The following is a 23,690-nucleotide window of genomic DNA, read 5'->3' as shown; positions in this document are numbered from 1 at the left end:
TAGGTTGAAAGCGGACCTAAGCCAATATGGCGACGAATTTACTCGATCGCGAGCTAATATCGCTAGTTAGCGAACACGTGGAAAACGCCCGCACTGCGGGCTACCAATCTTCAAGAGTTAAGCCTTACGGTATTCAAGTTTCCACCCACATGGTGACCATCATCAGTTTAGGGTCAGTTTTTATGAGATCAAAATTTGTGTGGGTTTTCGAGGTAGCTGACAGAGCTCCCTTCAAAGTTAGCGATAGCTTTAAGAATCGCATTCCTTAGTCGTTATAGAATAACCACCACTTCAAGAACTGGTAGTTTTAATTAATGCTGCAATTTACGGCTATGACAGCTTGTTTAATTTATTCCAGTAACATTTTATATAACCAGTTATATCACTCTAAAATTCAGAGCTCACAGCTTAAATTGAAAGAATACATAAAGTGACAACCCGGTACAAATTGTGCTACATCCATTATTATTTTACATTATGACTATCTTTTCAGATCATAACATGTTTCAATTCTATCTGTTTCATTGATCTCGTGGTTTTCACATTCAACTAACGGTTTTAACACTCCTCTAAGTATTTCTAAACATATATTTGATAATTATATAGCTTAATTCGATACCATTCAGCATTCCATGATCCATCATAAAAAGATCGTACATTTACTGACTAATGTCAAGTAACTTTAGTTAGTGAAAGGGGGTGTGTAGCACTTGCTTTGATTAGACACGTTGCTGGAAAAAAGATCGTACTTAGTGTAAAGCTAAGCCGTACTGCTTGTTTCTGAACATTATTTCAGCATGGATCTTCAATACTTACCAGCTTCGAGCTAATTTGAATAAATGCACAGGAACGGACGATAATTTAAATATATATTAAATAACGAAATCAATCTCAACTACATAACTAAGAGAAATTCTTATTAAAGTAGTCTAATAGAACTTAAAATTTAACAACTGAAAAACTAAACATTTAACTTAAAATTGAATATATGTTTTTCCAAGATTACCAACTGTGGACTGGCCCCACACCTCCAAGGATTCCACGTATTTTTATCAAGTCGACTTCTTTTCATTAGTTAAGAAAAAGTTCTATTCTGTTCACAGACCAGCTTGGATACATAAAACAGAATGACTCCAAGTAACTTTACCAAATTTACTAGCGTCTTTAATGTCCAACTTGTTATGATGACAACAGGTGTGAGTTTATTTGGTGTTTTAATAATAATAATAATAATAATAATATTTTTTTCAATAGTCGCGCATTGAAACTGGGTGAGCGAGTATAAAGAATGAAAAGTCCACAGATTCTTACAAGTACGTTTTTGTTCTCTACACAAAAGCGAATTTTTCTAAAAAAAAAACGATTGCCGCTTTGTTAACAAAATTACAAAAAGCCCTTGACGGTACTGTGTTCGCGTTATTCCATTTAATGAAATGTCATGTACTGTGGTTCATCCACGCGGTTCAGGTCTTCCTCAAGCAGATTATTCTTTCTTGTTTTGTACTTAACCACTGTGCTGCTTGGTCTTTAATTTAGGACGCTCTCGTCTCACTCTTACTTTGTTCTGACGCTTGAGTCTCATTCCGGCTTTGCTGTAAACACAGACCCTTGGTAAAACCAATTTCGTCAATAGCAATGTCTCCTCGATAGTTTTGACTTCTAACGGCCTCCACCATCAACTAAAATGGTAAAATAAAGACAATAACAACGAACATAAAAGATAAGTTGGCAAATGAGGAGTGCGGCTAAGAAACTCCTCAGTACCGTTGTTAAAGTCAATTTCGTCAGTCGCAGTTCTCTGATCAATGAGGTAGGGTGCTCATTAGCAAATAGATGAATCCAGAATATGTTATCAAGGCCCTCACTAATAAGTTACGTTTGTGTATTAAGTCTGTGACCAGGCCAAGGGATAATAAAAATAATCTCAGGACAACACAGAGAATAAATAAAGGTTATATATCTATTTACCATAGAAGTAAACAACACCTATACTTTAAACTGCAGATTAAAGGTGAAATCCTTCAACCCAGATCTTAAAAACCATTTCTACACGCAATTATATGATCATAGGACACCCACTGCAAGTTCTATAACAGGGCAAAAATTGCCAGGTTTCTGGTCAATCACAATATAACTAGCCTTTGATAGTTAAGACGAAATCCGATGGGAGATCGGGCAATTTCAGTTTTTAGTGGACAGAAACCTTCCAGCAATATAATTTTAAGTATTTTACAATCCTTCGTTTTGCATTTACTAAAAGCTAACGATATAAATAGGTCCCTGAAATAACACCATAAACAATTTCTCATGAGAAAATTTCAAATTTCAGAGAAATTGTGCAAACATTTCATCATCAGTTTCATTTCGCCACTAACACAACATTTGTTCTTGGTACTTCGTGTTGTCAGAAATGATTTCTTGTAATTTAAAGTAGTCGCACTGAAGTTTGCAATACGATGAAATAATCTCGTTTCAAAGTTTTTGTCCACTTGTTTTACGAACTTCTGGTAGATTCCTTCTTAATTGATATGTCATGAAATTGTGATTACCTTATACTGGCTGTTTCCCTTGATATTGATTTCAGCCTCTTGCCAATCTGCTCCCTGATCTCCGCTCTTGAGCCATAGCAGAGCAGGCAGAAGTCCTCTACCAAGCTCTTGTTTGTAAACAGACAGGCTGCCGATACCTGTGCCTGACATGTGGTACGCAAAGAAAAAACAGCGGTCCGCGCCAGAACCGTAGATTTTTAAGATGGCTTTGTCTCCCGGTCTGCGAGGAGATGAAGCCTCAATGAAAGCATATTTCCCTAGTGAAATGAAAATTGACCAAAAAATGTAATATATTAAAATAATGGCGTTGGCATAGCTGGATTTTCTAGCGCTTGATACTGGTTTGTAGGTATTTTGCTTCGAGATCGGATTGGCTAATTGCGTTATTGCTCGGATTTAGGATAACTGGCCATGGTGACCGATTTCCGAATAAACGGAGGGCGGAAGGCGCAAGCTCCTAGAAGGGTCCTGGCCATGTTACCCATGAAGAAGGTAGAAACTGGTATGGATTCGCGCCTGTTATGTGTGTTTGTTGCGTCGGTTTTATGTGATTACATACAAGTTAGCCTGTGAACAGGTCCCGGCTGGAAGACCGCGGTTGGAAGAGTCGAGAAGGAACTCCCTGAGAGGTGTGGTTTGAAACACTTATTCAATACAAAATCAAATTAAAGAAGAATGAGTCGATTACCTGATCCACCAAAACCTTTCATTGGTCCTGTCCCTTTTGAGGGTGTTTCACCTTCCGTGACTGACCAGTCAAACTGGTCATCACTAGCCTCGTTTCTCCATTGACAGAAACCTTTGTCAAAAGAACACACTCCTGAAATTTGCAAATCATAAAATGTCAGTTTACAGTCACCGTAAGCTAAAATGAATATTTGTCAATAAACTCGACTTATCTGATTTTCTAACTGACAAAGATCAGTACCTCAAGCCGAACGCAGACAATATCACCTTAGTTTGCTCTTTGTTAGCTTTCTTTGTACTGATGTCCCGCTATTTAAGAACGCTGGAACAAACCTTTCTCCAGCAGGACAGAAAGAAACTTAACCTACTGAGTCGTCTGCGACAAACGTTTTGTCCTGGTGGAACAAATTCTAAGAGGAGTGGTTGAGTTCTCACCTAGACCTAAGTGGCTGTCCGCTTGAATCTCCTCATCGCTGACTCTTGTCATACATCTTCCTGGAACGAATGATATCGAATCCACCGCTATGTCCCCCTCAAACGAGGGACCCCGTACACCCTCAATGGAAATCTGCAACAGAAACAGCCCACGCAATACTCATGTCACGAGTACTGACAAATTGACAAGGTCAATGTCCATCTGTTCAAGTGGAAAACTAGAGCCTTCCTCAATCAAATCCTTGATTCGCACTCAAAATGTTAAGAATGAGAAAGTCCTACGATCTCAAATTCTTACTTTATGGTAACTACACGACAGCTAACTCTTGCTGAAGGCTAGAATTATGATCGAACATGAAGCTTTGAGAAGTATAGTAGGAAACTGAGTCGATTTGCTGCCAAAGAGGCCAATTTCGATATCATAAAATTCTAACTTGGCTCCGAAGCTTGGGGGAATAAGACAAAAGAAATTAATTATTCATCCCTTATCCTCGATGTGGTTTCTTTCGTTTTATTCCCCCAAGTCTCGGAGCCAAGTTAGAATTTTAATACGTTGAAATTTGTCCATTCGCGTTGTATTCTAAATCCGTTCCTGGTTATTGGATATGTTGAAGATTAATATCATCTGAATATCACCGGTGTCTTTCGAAGGACATACGTATACCATCTTTTCCACGGAACCAACGGAGCAAGTTTGGCCCAGCTAGTTAGAGCACTGGTCAGTTATGCAGTTTTCGAACCATAAACTAAAGCCTACCTTATAAAATTTCCCAAATAAATTAAATTCCGCTACCCTCCAGTCTTCTCCTTGGTTACCTATTCGGTACCAAACCACTCTCGGTCTTGAACCTTTTTTACTTATTTGATGAACTCTCAGAGTGCCGATTCCAGGCCCCATCATGTGGTACTTGAACCGCATGCACTGGGTCCCGGTCAAGTAACCACTTAGTAATCTGGCTTTCTCGCCGATGGTGTGAAGAGAGGCTTCTAGGTACATGTAGCCTCCTGTAAAAGATATTAGTTGTGTTTTAAAATCTATTTGTGTTGATTCTGGCGCTAAACGCAAATGATAACGGGGCCTTATCAAATACAAGGCAATTAACACGAAGGTGTACAATGAAACCTCAAAACTCGATCCCAAATTCATATTTCTACATATCACGAATTAGAAGCAACAACACTCAAAAGTACTACTCCATACCTTTCCGCTGTTCACTTATCATACATTAGAGCTAATCCATGGACTTTGACATATAGAAAACATGAACTGAATCATAGGAGTAAAACTGAGTTAAAGAATAAGCAATGTTGATGGCATCCGTTCGGTTAGGTCCATAATTTTACAAAGAATACTGGCTTTCTAACGTAGGTTCTGATCACATTCTTATAATAGAGGGTTTAAGAAGAAACAACTTACAGTAAAGAAAAACCCCCGGAGGTTTTGAAAACTCCAATCAATCAATCAGTCAATCAATCAATCAACCAACCAACCAACCAACGAATGAATCAATCAATCACTCAATCAATCAATCATTCAATCAATCAATCATTCAATCAATCAATCATTCAATCAATCAATCATTCAATCAATCAATCATTCAATCAATCAATCAATCAATCAATCAATCAATCAGTCGATCAATCAATCAATCAATCGATCAATCCAGTCAATCAAACGATCGGTCAATCACTGGCGATTAATCAATCAATCCTATAGTTAAAGTGGTCAGCACGCTTATCTAGGAGTTTCGTTTTCAGATAAGCCACGAAATAATGGGATGAAAATTTAAAATAAAAACTTCATTGGAGGTATATAAAATATGATAAGTTGCAAAGATCATGAATCAAAATAGTGATGGCCACAAAATTTTTAAGAAGTAGAAATCATAATCCAATTTGATAGTATCATATCGGTCGAATCTTATTTCAGCTATTTTTAACAACTTAATGTTTCTCATGAACTGATCAAATTTTCATGGAAAAGAAAATGTATCTTTTCTCTCATTACCATCCCCTTCTGCATCTGTTGAAGGCCCAGTCTCCTGGGTCATTGTTTCTCCACTGTTCAAAAGCCAATCAAAGTCATCACTGTTGTCGTTTATCCACGAACAGAAATGACCAGCGAACGAACAATTATCTAGAAAGTAAGAGAATGAAGTTACATCAGAAAACTGAACAATAGTGAAAAGAATGTGGAAAATCAGCAAATTGGCATGCATTGAAGAAAATGAAATCATTGATAAATTTACCTTAGTTTGAGAATGATAAAAATAGACTGCGAAGTAAGCTTTTGAGGATATGTTGGTGGTAGTGCAGTGATGACGTTGATGGTAATATGACATATTTGTTGGACTTGAGATCAGTTCATGTCCAACGCGAATTCGTTGAGTAATCATTAAAACGAACGAAGGATGGGATCTGACACAGTACCAGAGGTGACAAGTTAACAAGGGATCGATGAGTGACTGAATGTACTATGAGAGTCAGGCTTACTTTCGGAGAGCAAGTGAAACGGTATCGTCGGCGTAGATGTCACCATCTTTTGAGTCGTTGGAGAAATAGTAGTTGGCGTAAACGGTGGACACGTCCCCTTGGTGAACTCAATGTTGTCTATAGCAATATCGCTCCTCCAAACACCAATCACGGCTTCAATTTGTATCTAAAAAATTACAGTATCCATTCAGAACATTAAGTTATGAAATTTACGTCGTTACAGTGTGTACTTTCAAATTATTGCCTGTAAAAAGGTCTCAAAACATGGACTGTGGGCAGTTCCCGTTCAGAACGTCAAGAAGTGCGAGCAAGGCCAAAGAAGTATTGCCCTCCTTACCATTCTCATCCCAGAGGCCACAAACTTTTGGTTACTCCCAAGAAGAGCGACCTTTCACCGGACCCTCTTAATTGAGTTTGCTAGATTACTTTTTTTCTATTTTCTTTTTCTTGAGGCTAATAAGTTTTGACAAGAAAACGATTCAAGCGTTGCGATTCAAGTGACGAAACATTGGTTGTGAAAGGCAAGCTTACCTACTGAGAGATGTAGACCGACTTCAAAAATGCATTTTTGCCACTCGGCAAAGATGTCGCTTGTCGTGGCAAGGATTCTTACAATCGTAACAAATCTCACAACTTTTTAAAAATTACTCCTTACTCTAGGAATCCAATGAAATAGGAAATTGCCACGGGGTGGGAAGCTGTGAATATTTTTACATCGAAGAGTATAGACTGAATGATCGTTATCAGTTCCTCAGTTTACCATATATGAAGGCGAGTCACAGGGAAGGGTAATACGTGCTTCGTGCCATCTGTCGCCTTGGTCACCTTTGCGACGCCATAGCCGACTCCTCATAACCCCGTCGCCAAAACGATGAACAGACAGATAACCTATGTCTTGACCATACATGTAATACATGAAGCGCATGCACTGTAGACCCTTCAATACGCCGCTGATCAAGGTGGCTTTGTCACCAAAACGGCGAGGCTCAGAAGATTCCACATAGAGGTACTGACCTACGAAATCAAATTATGGCGAAAGATCAGTTAAACTTTGAATGAGATCCTCTTCTGGTTAGACAGTTGAGGTAATAAGAAGGTGGATTTATTATTGTACATCTATAAGAATTAGGTGCAGCTTCGCGGATTTTTTTCCGTTTCTCTCGCTCTGATCGGAGTGTTCTGAGTGTGCAGTTTCTATCTGCCTTTTTAAGCCTCCCAAAACTCTGTCAGATTTAACAAAGGTGGAAGTTGGACTCTTAAAAAACTCTCATAAAATGGTTAATTTGAGTTCTAGATCTTCCAAAAAGTAAGGTTCAACCTTAACTCTTTTGCAAACTGAATTTACTTATTCCACTGTGCACTGGATAGTGCCATGCAAAAGCAGTTCTCTCTAAGTACTGACTTAATCTCTTTCGCCTGTACGGATGCCCCACAGAGCGCAAAGCGAGGCGGTCAAAATCATAAGACACAAGTTAACATGATTAACATTATTAGCGGAAAGAAAGATTAAGCTACAGCAAACTAGAGCCAAATTTATCATTAATTCTGTTTATTTTAAGAGCTTAATGTCAAAGCCTTAACTAGCCTAAAGAAGCTCATCAGTCACAAGTTATTAACGGAAACAAACATCTGCCCAAAATATTAGATTGTGTTAACTTCTATCTTGGATTAGCCCAAATCCTCTCCACCGGGTGCGGGAGGTCAAATTTTTGGCCAACCAACTATATAAACTCCTTAATCCTTAAAATCACATCGTAAATTGACAAGCCGCAAAGCAGCGAGGTCGGAAAAAAGAAAGCAGAACGGCTTCTGGGAAAGACGGTCAAGGCATTCAATACAGTTGCTGACCTTCTCCTTTGTAACCAGCTGTTGGTCCAGTTCCCTCGCTCGGCGTTCCTCCCTCTATAAGCTGCCAGTCGAAATCATCGCTTTTATCGTTTATCCATTCACACATTCCCTCATCAAATGTACAGTTTCCTGGTGAGAACGAAAATAATAACAGACGCCTGAAAATACGGAGCTCAGTCACATTATTTTGAGTTCTTTTGGCCACGTAAAACATTACTACAAAGAAACGCACCAATGAGATTGTAATAAAACTGCAGGAACAAGGATGGTTTAGGATGGAGAAGATCAATGAGGATTGCAAACGACGAATTTGAAAACTTTAGCCTAAACGTTTCAAGATGCACAAACGTGACGTAGCTCCTTTAATCGAATTAATCAACTTAACTGCATGCTGTTCATCAGGATACGAGCTTGATTATATCAGATAACTGACATTTTGTACTAAAATATGAACGTATGCAAGGATAAGTTGCTTCCCGTCGGTTCTGGTAAGTTATCTGTTAGGTATCTGGTAGGTTTGCACACTAAGAAAGTGTTTTTTTTTTTCTCACTTGTATTGTTCTTACTTGTACGTTGGGGCTATGAGTGAGGTCACTTCAAAAGAAGGGTGCAGGATATTGCACATAAGAAGAAGCACAACTAAGACCTATGCACAAGATCATTCTTGCTAGAAATTAATTTGATTATTTGTAACATGTGACTTACCAATTAAACCTGCGTCGAATGACTCCTGCTTTAGCTGGCAGCAGGTTCCTTTGCTAAAGTAAATGTCGTCTACAGCAATATCAGACAAGTAGGTCGGCCCAACCACTCCTTCGAATATGATCTGCAAATTTGAATAATAATATTTGACAAATCTCTATACGCTTTGTATTGAACTGAAGATAAAACGCTTTAGAATGGAAATAAACAAAAACGAGGCATTTAAAGGTGTCACGTTACGCCAAAATCAGTATCAAGATTCCTCAATTTTTGCGTCACAGTTCGCCTTGATTATAATATCTCTATGATGATATTTAGTCTTGAGACAACCAGATCAGAAGCAGTGATGATCAGGCTAAGTATATATTTCACAGGGTTAGCTGATGGTCAATTTTCAGACATAATTGGTTGATCCTTGTCCATACATATTTCTTGTCACTGACACTGTCAGCCAATTATTCCCATTGAGTCAGTGATCTCTTGGACGTATCAAGTATTCATTATACTGAGCACAAAAATATTCCTTGACAATAAGTTGGAGAATAATCAGATTGATTCTTGAAAGCGATCGTAACCTGACAGTACAACTGGTTTACGTATCTGGAGAACTTGACTTCCAATAGGCCTTTCCGAATTACCTAGCTAATGCCTCTGTTTCAAAACTAGTCCTAGTGCAAAACCTTGAACTGAAAATGAGTTTGATTTGCATGAAAATGAACCTGTAGTGGAAACACATTTTCGTATGACTGGTTTAGCACGCAGACCAGTTTTGACTCAGAGGCAAAAGGCTACTCGGATATGGTCTGTTGACACCTAATTGGATCAGAAACATTCCGACGACTTTCAATTTGGCCAGGCACCTAATCCGATTACCGGTTGATCATCATCATTGTGTACTGTACCAAGTACTCTCCTATGTAGGAAATAATTGAAATAGTTGTTGCACGAGGGGAACAAAACATAGCTATACCATTACAAGGTTGCTGGTTATTGAAAGTACCTGGTAACAGGCTCCACCGATCTCAACTAGGGCCTCATGCCAATCCGTTCCCTGGTTTCCTGACATGGTCCATAAAAGGTCATCACTTCGCATGCCTTCTCTTTTGTACACATTTAGTGTTCCCATGCGCCTTCCGTTCATGTTGTAAAAGAATTGCAAGCACATTCTCCCACACAATCGTGGCCCCATAAGCAGTGCTAAGTGCCTGTGCCTTTGAGGCTCAGACGACTCAATAAAGATATATGCTCCTAAAGGGAAACAGAGTGAGATTCTCGCAACGGCAGTAACAGCTATATATTTGAAAGAAGGTTGTAGCACAAAATGTACTCGTTTTACCTTCCATGGCAAACGACAACGACCCAAATGTACAGAGGTTACAGACGAGGCATGTATAAACATTTATTTTACCGAATAGTCCCTTTCAAGCCAGCTCATAAGAAAAAAAAAACACATTTGATAAAAACAAAACTCAGAAGGCTACTCTTTTGTATTTTTATTTTGATAGATAGGCTTTTAAAAATTTAATTTGAACATAGTCCTGATGATTGTAACTTTTTTTAGGTGTCCCCAATTAGCAGCAATGCTAAATCTCATTGATACTTAAATAAAGTTATTATCATTGTTATTATAGTCATGTTGAGGTACACAAACATCTTGACGGCCACGAAAGGATACTTGAAGAAAAGCAATTTAGTTGCAAAAAGTGATCTGAAATCCTCACATGTTAACGGGCTCACTATATGAAAGAATTTGATATTTAAATGTAACCATTCCTGAAAGTGTATATAAAAAAAAAAATTGTTACCGTCGTGTCCAGTGTGATCCTTTTCCGGACCAGTGAACATCGTTCCCGTTTTTCCACTGTTCAAAGCCCAGTCAAACTGATCGCCGAGAGGCAGATTGATCCATTCACAGAAACCACCATCAAAATCACATGTGCCTGAAACGTAATTGAGGTTCAAAATGAAGGTATTTTGAAATATTGGTCAATCTATTCAGCTATTCTCCTCCTCTCTCTCATCCCCCGCTCCCCTCTCCCCATCCTTCCTTCCATCCATCTGTCTAGCTGTTCGTACTGTCTGTTTGTTCGCTTTCTTGTCCGTCCATTATTTCATGAATGCATGCATTCACTCGATCACTCGCCGTCGTTCACTTTTTCAGTCAACCAGTCAACAGAGCAATTTATTTTATGGCTTGTGCTTGTAGCCGATATAACGCGCGCTCTGATTGGCTAGTTCTAGGGCAATATTCTCCCGTAATGCCCATGGGCCGATTACGGGCCCGCAAAACCAAAGCAAAAAGCCATATAATAAACAACTTATTAACCTTGAGCGGTTGGTCTTTAGGGGAAAATCTCAAAGCGAGACCTTGCCGTATTGACCTCGGCATCACTCGGTCAATACGGTAAGGGCTTCGGTTTGAGATTTTCCCGTAAAGATCTCGCTCTCGGTTAATAAGTAGTTCAATACTAACACTCAATCATTAGTTCCATGCCCTTCAAATGTTCTGCTGATTCAGCTTTATATCTTTTACTGAACGTCTCTTCCCATACGCGCACGTTTGTGTGTTTCTGAAGTTCGCATGCTAGCAGCAAGTTGGACAGTTTTGATCCAAGCTGAAACGTCAGATTTGGTATTTACCTATTGATTTGCTAATTATTACCTGGCTCTCCCTTTTTAATCTCTTGGAATAGCGTCACATTGCGTGGTCTTGGTACATAGTTAAGCTTCTTTCCATCGCATGTGCCGTTCACAAACGTGATATCGTCCAAGGCAATATCTCCCTGGTATGATTTGCCCACTCTGGCGACAAATATGACCTAAAAGAAGATCGTTGTAATCAGCTTTTAAAACATGTGTTCATTTAGTATGATTCTCGTGAACAAAAACAGAATAACAGAGAGCATGCTTAGATTTTGTAGTTTTAAAACAGGTAAGACTCGATCGTTTCCTGGTATGAAGCACTGGCAGGTGTTTTTTACACTTTGAGTCGCAACACAACACATTGCCTTCCCACTCGCTCTAGTCATTGGTTATCCTGACTTTTATATCAACTGTTATTAAGGATGTCTTTTTCTATTATTATTATTATTATTATTATTATTATTATTATTATTATTTCTTTCGTTGTTTGTCCTTACTGTGTAATTGTTGCCAAACACAGTAACGTTGGAGTATCTCCAAGTGTTGCCTTGGTTCTTGTATCGCCCCCATATGTAGCTCTGCATACCAGCCTCGCTCAGGTAGATCTGAAGATCCGCGATGTGTCTCCCGTACATATGGTAGTAAAAACGCATACATTTTATTCCTGAAAACGGGCCACCAACCAGACGGGTAGTCTGACCAGATTTCCGTGGCCAAGATGTTTCTGCGTATATGAAGTAGCCTACAGAAGATATTTGTTTCACATTATTTCTGTCATTCAGTGTTATTAAAAGGCCTAAATATGCTTCCAAAAATGCGACACAAGGTCTGTAAGAGCAGTATGTGCCTTTATCATTATAAATAGCCTGATGGATTCAGCACAAAAGGGAACAAATAGAAGTAAGTAAAAAAATCAGTCTGCAATCAGCTGTGATGCGTAAAAACTGTATGTATTTAGAACATCAAAGATTCATCCTGCTCCATTCTTATTTTCAAGCTATCATCTAGCCTGAAGTTTCACTCGGCTCCCGGCCTCGGCACAAACGCCAAGTGTGGTGTTAACCTGGGAGTTAGAGACGACTGGCTATTTTAGGCCACAGTTAGATTATGTTCAGGCCAGACAGCTTCTCATACTAAGTTCAAGTTAACCCTCTCAGCAATATCTCAATATTCGAGACAAGCAAAAACAACAAAAAAACAACTTCGTCTAGAAGCCAGCACGTTTTATCAGCACACGTCCTTGCACTTGACCCTCAAGAAAGCCCCCTTCACTCAGAAGTATAAACGTGTGCCGCCTAAAAATTGTTTAGACTACCTGGCACTCAATGCTCCAAATTATTTTAAAAGTTTGATGGATCAACATCTCATCGAGGGAGGGGTAGGGAGGCAAGTGGTTGCTAGCTAATTGCCTCTTGCCACAGAAACTGGAGTCAACAGAACCGGTAATGAGAAGCTTTCTGGTTCCACCGGCCGATGTTCCCGTCGGTTCATCACTATATTTGCCTCAGGAATAAACTACAGACTCGTCGCAGGCATTTTTTTTTTTCATCGCCAACAATTTTCTTAGCTCCTAACTGTATGTTGTCTATAGTGAGTTGTATATAAAGTGGGTATTAAGTCACCTACCTTGACCTGCGCGATCTTCAGTTGGCCCCGTGTTACTGCTGGGTGTCTTTTCATTCAGTCGTATCCAGTCGAAGTCATCCCCGCTTGCATCATTGGTCCAGTTACAGAAATCCACGTCGAAATCACACCCTCCATCTTCTAAAAATTAAATAACACATTATAAGTATAAGTAGTGCTTAAGTTGCCAAGACATGGGGGAGATTGCTGGTAACTTTCATGTAGCAAATGCCCGGGGGTGGGGGTATACGAGCCTCTTCCCAAAAAACCTTACCTATTTATGACCAAAAACTGCAATTTTCCCTACCCTATCTATGACCTGACCAAAAATTTGACACCCTATTTATGACCTGACCCTTTAATCACTATTAAAAATCAAACCTGCCTTGTAATTAGTTACCTAGTTCAGACCGATGTTAAAGGCATTGTAAAGGGCTTTTGTTGATGTCTTTTCGATAATGATGAAGAGGTAGCTTCTTCTAAAAAACATACCCAATTCAAGACTAGAGTGCAAAAGCCATACCCTTTGCTAGACCAAAATGGCTAAAATCGATACCCTATTTATGACCAAAACAGCTGAAAACCCATACACTTTTGGGTCGCACGTACATAGCCTAATAAGGGAGTGCCTCCCCGGGAGCAAATGAAGCCAAAATGACAATAATTAACCTTGTTTATAGCGTAAACAGCAGTTAGAAACTTGCTCTAGTAATTCAGTCTGAAAGAGCTTGAAATGTAGCGCGATAAGCAATCGGTAGGCTCTACAAACAATTAAAAGGCGATCTGCCTAAGAATTTATTACTCATAATATTGCTTTTCATTTAAAGCATGAGGAGGAACATGCTTCATATCAACCGAAGAATATGTCCGAGACATTTTGTCCTTCCTCCTGGCAAAGATTTCTTTCGAAGAGTCTTCTTTCAGTTCGAAACAGAAGACAGTATAGAGTGACGTCGAAGAACCTAGTGAAGAACCTACAGGCTGAAATTTGGAAATTAGCCCCCCACTAAATAAGAACCTATTCAGCCTGAAATTTGAAACAGTTATTGTTTGTAAGATCAGCCCAATTAGGTTAATTCAAAAAGCAGGCATTGTAGGAGTACTAATACTATTATTTGATGCATTGAGTCGCCTTCAAGTTGCCTGTCTGTTATCTAAATTTTCAGCCCCCTTGTAGTCCAGGCCCCGGTTGTTCCAAGGGGCGATAACACTGTCTACCTGATAAATCGCTATCCAGCGTAGAAGTGTTGGCAAAACAAACCACGCTATGCTATCCACTGCATATAGCCTACGTGTAGCCGTACCCACCCCCCGAGGGAAAACGGGAGGGAGGGAACGTCTACGAAGAGCTGACACGAATCGTGTTATGTGACGTCACGCTTTTGCACGGAAATATATAATGGTTCCTTATTGGATAAAGACCGCGAGCAATACTTTCGAGAATACTAATTGGCTAAAATAGATTTGTGCCAAGCCGCAAAATGTCTCACATTCTCACATCTGTACGAGTTTAGAGTTGCGCTAGTAAGTGGCAACTACAGACGTTCTGAGCATTTTAGAAATACCGGCAACTGATGAGATCCGCATGGAGGATCGAAACCATGGTCTTGCCTGAACTAAGCCGAACAATGGCATATACAACACGCAAAACAGTCAACAGACTTGCGCGTAAACAGCTACATTTGAATGATGTGGTGCCAGAATGACCAACAACAAATATGATATGCGTGATAAGGATCTTCCTACTGTACTTGTAAAAACAGCTCTAATCACAGCCGGGCCCGGCGTCACGATATAGAATGCAAGTATAAAGCAACATGTTCACGGTAAATTTCATATTTTGTCCCCCAAAAGCAAATTCGTGGAGACTTGAGAGCATATCTTGCAATAGAAATGAGCCTAAACAATGCATAAACACATGGAAAATTACAGAGGTGTCAAACTCTACGAAGCGACATGCAGATAACAGCGGAAACTATGCAGACCTATGACCTTTAAAAATTTGCCATAGCACGATCTAACGGCTCAACTTTACTCAAAATTCCTTCTTATTAGACAACATGAAGTGCCCTTCATACACACGAGTGAAGCGACAAAAAAGGTCAAGTGACCGAACAGAGAACGGCAAATGTACAAATGTCATGAACCGCAGAGGTCGCTTAGGCTAGTCAACCTCTTCGAACTTAAATTCGCGCATTCTAGCGAATTTTTCGGCTGGAAAACAAGGCCAACTTTCTTCAAACTTGTGGCGTAGTTGATTCTCATAGATTTTTGTAATTCTTCCAGGTTCTCCTGCAAATTATTTCTCTTCTTGAGGAGAACATGACACTGCCTACAAATGTCCTCTGATGTAGCGTACACATGGAACTCCAAATTTGCGAGCGCGACGTTTACATCAAAGATTGTCTTCTTCTTGCTTTGGACCAAACATCGCCCGTAATCCTTTTCAATCTCTTTAAAACACAATATACACTTGAAAAGGGGACTGAAAAGGGACATTGACTTGCAAATAAACTCCAAAGAATAAATATTTACGAGGCCTTTGTCTGCGCGAGGACACGAGTACAGACAGGAAATATAATTTGTTTGCATAACTTACATAAATTACTGTGACGTCACATAACACGATTCGTGTCAGCTCTTCGTAGACGTTCCCTCCCTCCCGTTTTTCCTCGGGGGGTGGGTACGGCTACACGTAGGCTACACTGCATAGTGATTTATGCGGTGGATAGCTAGCGTTATACACACTTTAACAACTGGGGCCAGCAATATGAGATGTGTGCTGTTTAGTGTAGTTGTAAAATAAAAACCTAATTAAGAACCTATCAGCCTGATTTCCCACTGAACACTCGATATTTAAGAAACAATTCATGCAGGCTGAGTTGTAAATGTAGGTTCTTATAAGCGGGCGTTTACTGCATTTCGCAGAGGGAGGCTTTTCCATGCGTGGCCGATGCGGATCGCGTTAAAGTTCACGGAGCACCTACTTTAGATTTCTGTCACTCTCTCGACTCCCAGACGGATTCGATATCTGTCCAAGGGGTGCGTTTTGGGAAATTAGGACAGGGTATAATTTTCTACAGAGCAGAATTGTAAATTGGGACATTCGTTTAGCTGTATGGGTGCGGTAATTTGAAACTCGTGTTGATTTGCTCATAACGCCAAACTCAGAGTACGTTGAAATTAGTATATAAGATATCAACCTTCGCTCTGACTGAGCAGGACAGAGTCTACTTCACGCAGAGTCCTGACTTCACGTAACGTTCTCACGTTTTACTCAAACAAAAAAGAAATTAAAAAAAAACTTTCTGTGCACGTAAAATAATTAGTCTTCCAGCCTTTGGTCGGGAAGATCTGTCAACTCACCGGCTTGCCTGTGCGCGCCCACTTCACACTCAATTTACCACATTAGCTCTGTCATCGCCAGACACGTTTACGCATGTTTCGTAACTGGATAGTCTTTTCTATAACACGATTAATCTTCAAGAAGAACCTCCTTGATTGTCAAATTAAAAAAAAAATAATATTAATAAACTTCTTGATGATGTAAAGAATCATTTTGTACCTCGTAAAATTCTTTACTTGTTTCATGTCGTGCACTGAGCAAAGAGCCAAATATCAATATTCTGGCCCGAATTCGTTCGAATACGGATCGGCGCACGCCGCGTATTACCGAAATATTCTGAGGTATTCAAAGACGCCCGACTAGAAATAGACTTATTAGAACCCGGCCTGTTCTTCCGAATTCGACTCGAATATTGCAAGTGTGAAACATCCTTGAATACTCCAGGTGTACATCATGTATCGCAAGCGCTTTGAATACCCTAGGATCCTATAGATTCGAAGCTACATCACCGCGCTAGGATATTTTCATTCAGTGCAGCGGTGATAACAATGTTTTCCTTTGCAGATCATGGGTTACGGAAGTGTTTTTTGAGGTATGCTACTCGTGTAAAAGAACCCGGTATTGTCTAAAAAACGAGTATGCCAAGTCTGTGGGGTCACTAGGTTTGAATCTCATATCTGCCTGGGGCAAACAACTTGAACGTGAGGCAATTTTGGCCACTTGTAGGTATTGACAAATACTACTCTATCGATACTCTAATTCACTTCCTGCAACTGAACGAATGTTTCCAATTTCCAGCCCACATGATGCCAAGGTGCAAATAAGGGAAATCACGAGAAGCTTTGTTATAGTGCATCGTACCTTCGCTGTTACACTGTTTCGCTGGAAACGACCGTCATACTGCCTTGCAACTCAGTGCAATAATTGAAGCTAACTCAGTGATCTCGACGAACTCCAGGTGTCAGGTTTTATTCAAATCCCCCCTCCCAAAATAAATAACAGTAACGAAAAGAAAAACACTCAATGAAGAATGTAAATAAGTTGTTTCAGGTCATTGGTCAAAAAGTGCAGCTCACTGAATCCATAAACATTTTCAGCTGGATAACTGACAATGTACGAAAGTTTGGAGGAAGAAATGTTGTTACGTGCGTGCTTCAAACAATGCAGAACTTGAGATTTAAATTGCTTTTTATGCGAAAATACCAAAATCTTTCATCTCCTGGATTTCTTAAGACTAGACCGGATATGCATTTGCTTTCAACTGCTTAAGATAGCAACATTTTACAATCATCATGAGTGCTTGTGAATTTCCGTACCTCGTGTTTCTGATGCGTTCTCTTTTTTTATGCACATTGGATTTTCTGTCATTCATTTTTCCTCCATCAAAACTATTGATGACTCAGTGAAGACCGCTTTCATCCGCGCTCTCCTGACACAACTTGAAAACAACACAAAAATTTCTCGCAGTGCACGTACTTAATTGAAACAACTGAGCGACAGATTATTGTTATCAATCGGTGTTTCATTATTTCCGAGTACCACTATTGCAGTTACTTCATCATTTGCAGTAGTAACAAACTTCCTTCACTATCGCAAGGATCTTAATTCCATGCTGTAATTATATTGATAAGTAGCACAATGAAGTCACGGGTACAATTCAAAACGTTACTTCACTGAGCAAGCATGTTACAAAAAAAAAATCACTTAACTTCTCCGTGACACCATTAACGCTAGCAAGATTGCATCTCTGTAACGTGAATAAACTAAAGAGCAAATAGATGACATACCCAAAACAGCTTCCCTGCTTTGTTCCAAGTCTACCGCGTCTACGAAGTCAGTCGTATTGACAACAGAGTTAGTGGCATTGACTTCTGTCTTGTTGAGGGAGACTACTCCGTTCTCAGCCCGTAGAGCAAACGCAATCGTGAATAGGGTGAACTTCCAAGACAAGACTTTCATGGCGAGAAAAGCTGTGTTGGAACTCAAGCACGTTTGCTGCGGTGGAATAAACAACTATTAATCCCTTCCTAGTGCTGCCGGTCTGTTTTGTTTATGTACCGTGAGTGTGGCGCCCTGGAATCTTAAGTATGGGTGACTGTCAATCAGTGGGCGGTACTGCATTTACGAGCCCTACACGATCATTCCATAAAGCGTCAGAAAAAGGATGTGTTGTCAAAGCTAACTGGAACCCTTAAGCAACCCAAACACGTTACTTCCAATAATCCACGCCACTACATACTGTTTATATAACCTTGGTAAGGTTGGATAAATATAATATTGTAATATGTATCAGCTATCCAAGCAGAAATATAGAGGCTCAAGGAGGTCATACAGCTGTAGATCTATAATCGAACGCTCTTGACACACGCTGTGTAAATCTGGTAAGTCCCGCCAACTAAGGCAGTCTTCCAAATTTAAGAGGGCTACGAGGTCACCGTTTTAGGCGATACTGTTACACACTGTTATTAAGTTGGACGAAATCGTGGCTTCAAATACAGTGGGTTTTCAAACGATAGACAGAATTGGAATACAGTCGAAACTCTCTAATACGGACACCGAAGGGACAGAGTGAAGTGTCCGTATCAGAGAGGTGTCCGTATTGGAGAGGTCACTATGATGACGTCACTATTAAGTCTCTTCTGACAGTTTAGAGTGTTAAGTAACTAAATCAGGCCCAAAAGTGAGTCAGGGGTCTTGTGAATTTTTTAATCTAAATTGATTGACTTTATTGTACTTCTCCGTTATATGCTGCACAAACAAATTTTGGACAGGAAATGGCACACACCGCAAAATATCGACACTTGGTCCCCGGAGTGTCCGTAATAAAGCGGTTAAATTTGTATGAATTTGCTCCCCAGGGCCGGGATTTAGTGTCCGTTGTCCGTTTTAGAGAGGGTCCGTATTATTGAGGAAATGTATGAGAATTTTGTCGATACATAGGAAACTGTCCGTATAAGAGAGGTGTCCGTATGGAGAGGTTCGACTATACCGAGAATTCGTTGGCGAGCGCTCTTGTTAAAACTGAGCATTTAGCTGCAAGGGATTGAAATTAATAAGTATCCCGTTTTGGGTCAATTATTTGTACACCAGAAAAAGTCCTCCCGTAATACTTGCAATCTCTTTGATTAGTGTTATAGGGCCCAGATTTCGTCGATTTATTACACGTGCGCGTTATTCAGTCGCCCTTCTCCTTCCATTTCAAACAAAATAAACATTTCAGGCTACGAAAGTCTGAGTCAATTTGATGGCAGTTTGCATGAAAACGTGCACACATACCTATTTTTAACTGTAAGTTATGAGGTTGAATCAATTTTAATTTGTTTTCATTATTTCCATCTCATTTAACGTTTAACTTATAATTGCAAAATGGCACGGCAGGAGTCACCGACGGCACACCAAAAATAGCTCTGATCCAGCCCTTGAATTTAGCAGGAAATCTCCAGGGCTTTACAAACAAATTGGAAGCCAGCGCTTACAAATTTAATTTGAACGGTAAAAAGCTAGTAATACCTAGTTTCTGACCCTGAAAGAGCTTGAAAGGCCATGCTCCTAAAGAGAAGTAAAAAGAGGGTTGGCCTGTTTAGAAGAAAACAGGATATTTCGGAACGAAGGTTCTAGATTTTTATCAGAGGTCCAAGTCAAGCTTTATCTGCCGAATTCTAAGTCGAGGTTAACTTTATCAGTGCTAATGCTATGCGCGCAATCTACCAACGGCACAAATAACATTGTAGCATTGTAAACTTACAGTGGTGGTGCATGAGATAATGATAACATTTGACCATCCTTGCAGATAAATATCTTAGCAATTGATTATGATTGCAATAGCGTGAGAACTTTAGGAAAACGCAAGTCTGGTTTGGAGGCCCTTGCTTAACCCTGTAATCTCCAGTCGATGATAATGGGGCTTACAGTTAACATTTCATAATTTTTTGACAGTCTTATTTTAAGCACCTGACAAAAACCACGCCCTTATCCGATTTCGATAGAAAATGTATCAAAAAGAGGGTAGGAGATGGTCCTTTTAGCCTCTCTGTTAAACAACACACAGGTTTATCATCGGATCCACTCTAGCAATCCCATTTCCCTACAAAAGGACTGGATGTCAGGTTTAAGTTTCAAGGCACTTGGAGAAATTTGGAGAAACAGGCGTTTATCTGAAAAGAACGATTACTAGTCGTCAGAAAAAAAAAAGTTCTTGTTGTCCATATTGGTGATTCAAACCTACTACCGACACATGCTATTTCTAATAAGTCGGTATCCGGCAAAACATGTTTAGTTTTAATATTTCTAACACTTCATGTTCCTTAAAGAACTGACCCAATCATTTCCCTTACTATATCTCGAGATGACATATTTAACATTCAGTGGTCTTGTACCTGGGTAGCTGTATCGTGTCCCATGGAAGATCGCTTGATTCTACTCTACAATCACTTGGGCACACTCACAGTACCCTGCAACCAAATGTGCTGTTAATAGTTTGTCTCAAATGTGCTCTGGTTAGAAATCAATTCTTCTGGCTACACTTAAATTCCCCGCTGAACCTCGACTGGTTTGTAGAACACGTTAGGTTGGCCATTTCTACTAGGAAAATAAGAACTCTGTAATTGATTTCTTCGTGATCGAGTGGCAGTGGTGCGAACGAGAGAAGGAAAGGAACGGTTTTATTTCGTCAGATCTCATCACAGTGTACAAACCAAAAACCGCAAACCGTGATCCTGCATGCACTGCCGTTAACCTTTAATTGTTGACAAATGTAAAAAATAACATGTTTAAAAAACTTGAGATATAACTTATAACTGATGACAATGAAAACTCTTTTCATAGTCATCACCTGTCTATGATCATGGTCCAGTCTGTAAGACGTTCAACAATGCCAAGGTAGCATTATGTGCACCGACCCGTTCTGCGTGTACACTTCGTGAAAAAACCTTGCTGAATCCCTAACAGCACAAAAGCACATACCTGTTTTGTTTATACCCATTCTTCAACACACGTAACTAGTTTGGAGATTTTCTGGTTATCGTAATGTTATCAACTACTTATTAATAACCGAGCGTTCGGTCTTGACGGGAAAATCTCAAACCGAAGACCTTGCCGTATCGACCGAGCGATGTGAGACCTTGTTTGTTTTTCAAGAAAAAACAACATCGTTCTTAGGGATTCTTGGTCTGAAAGTCGTTACGATCAGTCATTAAAACCTTGCCGGCCAGTCCCTACTTCAGTAGTCTGTCAACGGATATTATATGAGAAATCCAGCGCCATTTGCAGCCGGCCAGATTGAAGAATTGCCTTTGTTGTGGTTTTACTCTAACAGTGACAGCTTAGAAAAGCTTAACTGACGGAAAACACAGCTGTCATTAAAAAGGCAATTAGTTGCTCCAAACCTTTTGCCCAGAATATAAGTTAAGAATCAGACCCTGTTTGTACTCTACCTTACTTGGATCTTGTTTTCTCTCATTCCTTGATGTTAAGTTTGGCTTTGTTGGACGTGTGCGGTCGTCTTTGGGGAGAGCTCAGCATTAAATTACTGAAATAATCAGTAAAATTTTTCCTTAGTTATCATAAATGAGTAGGATCGAGTTAGACGGCGCCAGCGCTTTTATTACGACATTCCTTTCAAATCTGGAACTCATTAATGGGCTTAGCTTTATCATCACCACTCATTAGTTCATTTAGTCACGTCCGCGTGATACTTTACTGAACGTTTTTCTGCACGTATACATTTCACTGATCCTATCTGAGTTGACCCTGCATGTGAGAGAAGATTCAATAGAAGACCCACAGAGAAAATGAGCGAGTTTGCATTGTTACACCCCGGGACTCCCATCTAATAAAAGACGGGGTGCATGTCGTACCTTTAAGTGATTAAAAAAGTGGTTTTGGTAGCTCTTAGGGTGTTCAACCTCAAAAGGTCCACAGCGGGAACTTTTTGCGGTCCCTTTTAGGGTATTGAACCGAAAAAAGATATGACACGAGCTAACTCGCGTTGTTTTAGAATTGGTACCTTTTAGAGGTGGAAAAAAAAAAAAGAAAAAGAAAAAGAAAAGAAAGGAAAAATTCAAGCCACGTCCACAAAACAGGATCTTGGTAAATCTTAGGAGTTATTTTCAAAATTTCCGACGAGCAACCCCGTTCTTTTTATGTGAGAGTCCCTCCCCCTGGAGGTTGCACCATGCGAATGAATGTAGAGCGTTTTCACATGACGTCACGGCAGTCAAATTAGTGTTTCTAAACAGTGAAACGGCGGCCATGTTGGGAGTTGAACTCTTTTTTTAAACACTTCACTTTGTTTCAAAACATTTGCATGGGTGGTGACCACGTGAGTGAAAAAGCTCTATACGTCATCCACTAGACCTGAGGAGTATACTTGTTTAGGTATGATTTCCAGAGGTCACTATGAAGGACTTACAAATTATTTAGCTAAAACATAGTAAATTTGGACCACACACCCAAGTACTCGCTTGAATTGTACCGTGTGTAGGAGTCGTGCAACACTGTTAGTAATTAGTAACATAGCAGTTGATCGTACCATTTACCATTAGGAATATCAACTGCAAATGAAACAAAAAAAATTATCGGGTACCTTTGTGATTTCATCTGTGTTGTCATCTGGAATTTGTAGCTCAGGTCTATTCTAAGGAAAGCCTTGATCTGACAGAACAACGCCGGCTCATAGATACACCTACGAAACCGTTGTTTGCGAGTTTTTATCACCTTTGAAGCCATTAATTAAACAGGGTTTGGTCCAAGGTTGTTATAACTCGTTTTCCTAAATTCTTAAATCCTTGAAGGTGCCGGACATGAAGTGCTGTCTTCGGAATAAACGGATCATTCAAAATAATAAGCCGCCATGTTTACCTCTCAACACAGCAGCTCTGGCCTAGCTTAGCTTAGCAACCCGCCCTTGAAAAATGCTAGCCTCATATCAGTCATGACGTCATATCACATTGAATGACGTCACATTTCAAAATGTCTGCTAGCTGATATCCGTCATCTTACAGTCTACAAATTTGTCAGAAATATCAGAACAGCTCACCGAAAAGATTAGAATAAAATCTCCATAACATCTACGCAAGGGTTCCCACACAAACACTAATGTTACTTGCCCAAACAAGTGACTCACCAAAATTAAGGGAAAATCACTGAGGTGGATTACTATAGGTTTGAAATCAGCGCGTCCCACCTCCAGCTAAATAGTGACCAGAAACGGCACTCTCTCTCTCTCTCTCTCTCTCTCTCTCTCTCTCTCTCTCTCTCTCTTAGCCTACTCATCGTAAGTCAGAATTCGATTTATTATGAGGCAAGAATATTGGCAAAATTATTTAGTAATTAAACCTCTTCAGGCGGCTGGTATGTCTGCTGAT

At 39.8% G+C, this 23,690-nt stretch overlaps 1 protein-coding gene across 3 annotated transcripts; it reads right to left on the bottom strand.

The window, feature by feature from the left end:
- Positions 1-1,352: 1,352 nt before the first annotated feature.
- Positions 1,353-18,604, bottom strand: LOC145462709 (MAM and LDL-receptor class A domain-containing protein 1-like). 3 transcript variants are annotated; one of them, XM_081446293.1, is made up of 17 exons: positions 18,114-18,173; positions 17,643-17,764; positions 12,984-13,121; positions 11,855-12,099; positions 11,377-11,533; positions 10,520-10,654; positions 9,715-9,962; positions 8,718-8,838; positions 8,013-8,141; positions 6,925-7,178; positions 6,165-6,330; positions 5,680-5,808; positions 4,429-4,676; positions 3,672-3,804; positions 3,238-3,369; positions 2,550-2,806; positions 1,353-1,679 (listed from the first exon to the last, which is right to left on the bottom strand). In XM_081446293.1, the coding sequence occupies exons 2-17, from the start codon at positions 17,692-17,694 to the stop codon at positions 1,533-1,535; spliced, it is 2,691 nt and encodes an 896-aa protein (XP_081302419.1). In that variant the 5' UTR covers positions 17,695-17,764; positions 18,114-18,173; the 3' UTR covers positions 1,353-1,532. The 3 variants fall into 3 exon arrangements, with proteins under 3 accessions (XP_081302419.1, XP_081302417.1, XP_081302418.1); XM_081446291.1 differs by lacking the exon at positions 17,643-17,764 and having other exon boundaries at positions 18,114-18,604; XM_081446292.1 differs by lacking the exon at positions 17,643-17,764 and having other exon boundaries at positions 12,984-13,118; positions 18,114-18,604.
- Positions 18,605-23,690: the final 5,086 nt, after the last annotated feature.

Source organism: Orbicella franksi, chromosome 12 (genome assembly GCF_964199315.1).
Source record: "Orbicella franksi chromosome 12, jaOrbFran1.1, whole genome shotgun sequence".
In the NCBI taxonomy this organism is placed as follows: Eukaryota; Metazoa; Cnidaria; class Anthozoa; order Scleractinia; family Merulinidae; genus Orbicella; species Orbicella franksi.
This window is presented reverse-complemented; position numbering and strand designations above follow the sequence as displayed.

Bases quoted from the DNA above. Each gene is read 5' to 3' on its own strand.
- LOC145462709 (XM_081446291.1), bottom strand. From the start codon at position 18,285: ATGAAAGTCTTGTCTTGGAAGTTCACCCTATTCACGATTGCGTTTGCT. The intron at 11,534-11,854 runs GTAAGGACAAAC...ATCTTCTTTTAG, and splicing joins TGTTTGGCAACAATTACACA to GTCATATTTGTCGCCAGAGT. The intron at 8,839-9,714 runs GTACTTTCAATA...TCAAATTTGCAG, and splicing joins TCGGTGGAGCCTGTTACCAG to ATCATATTCGAAGGAGTGGT.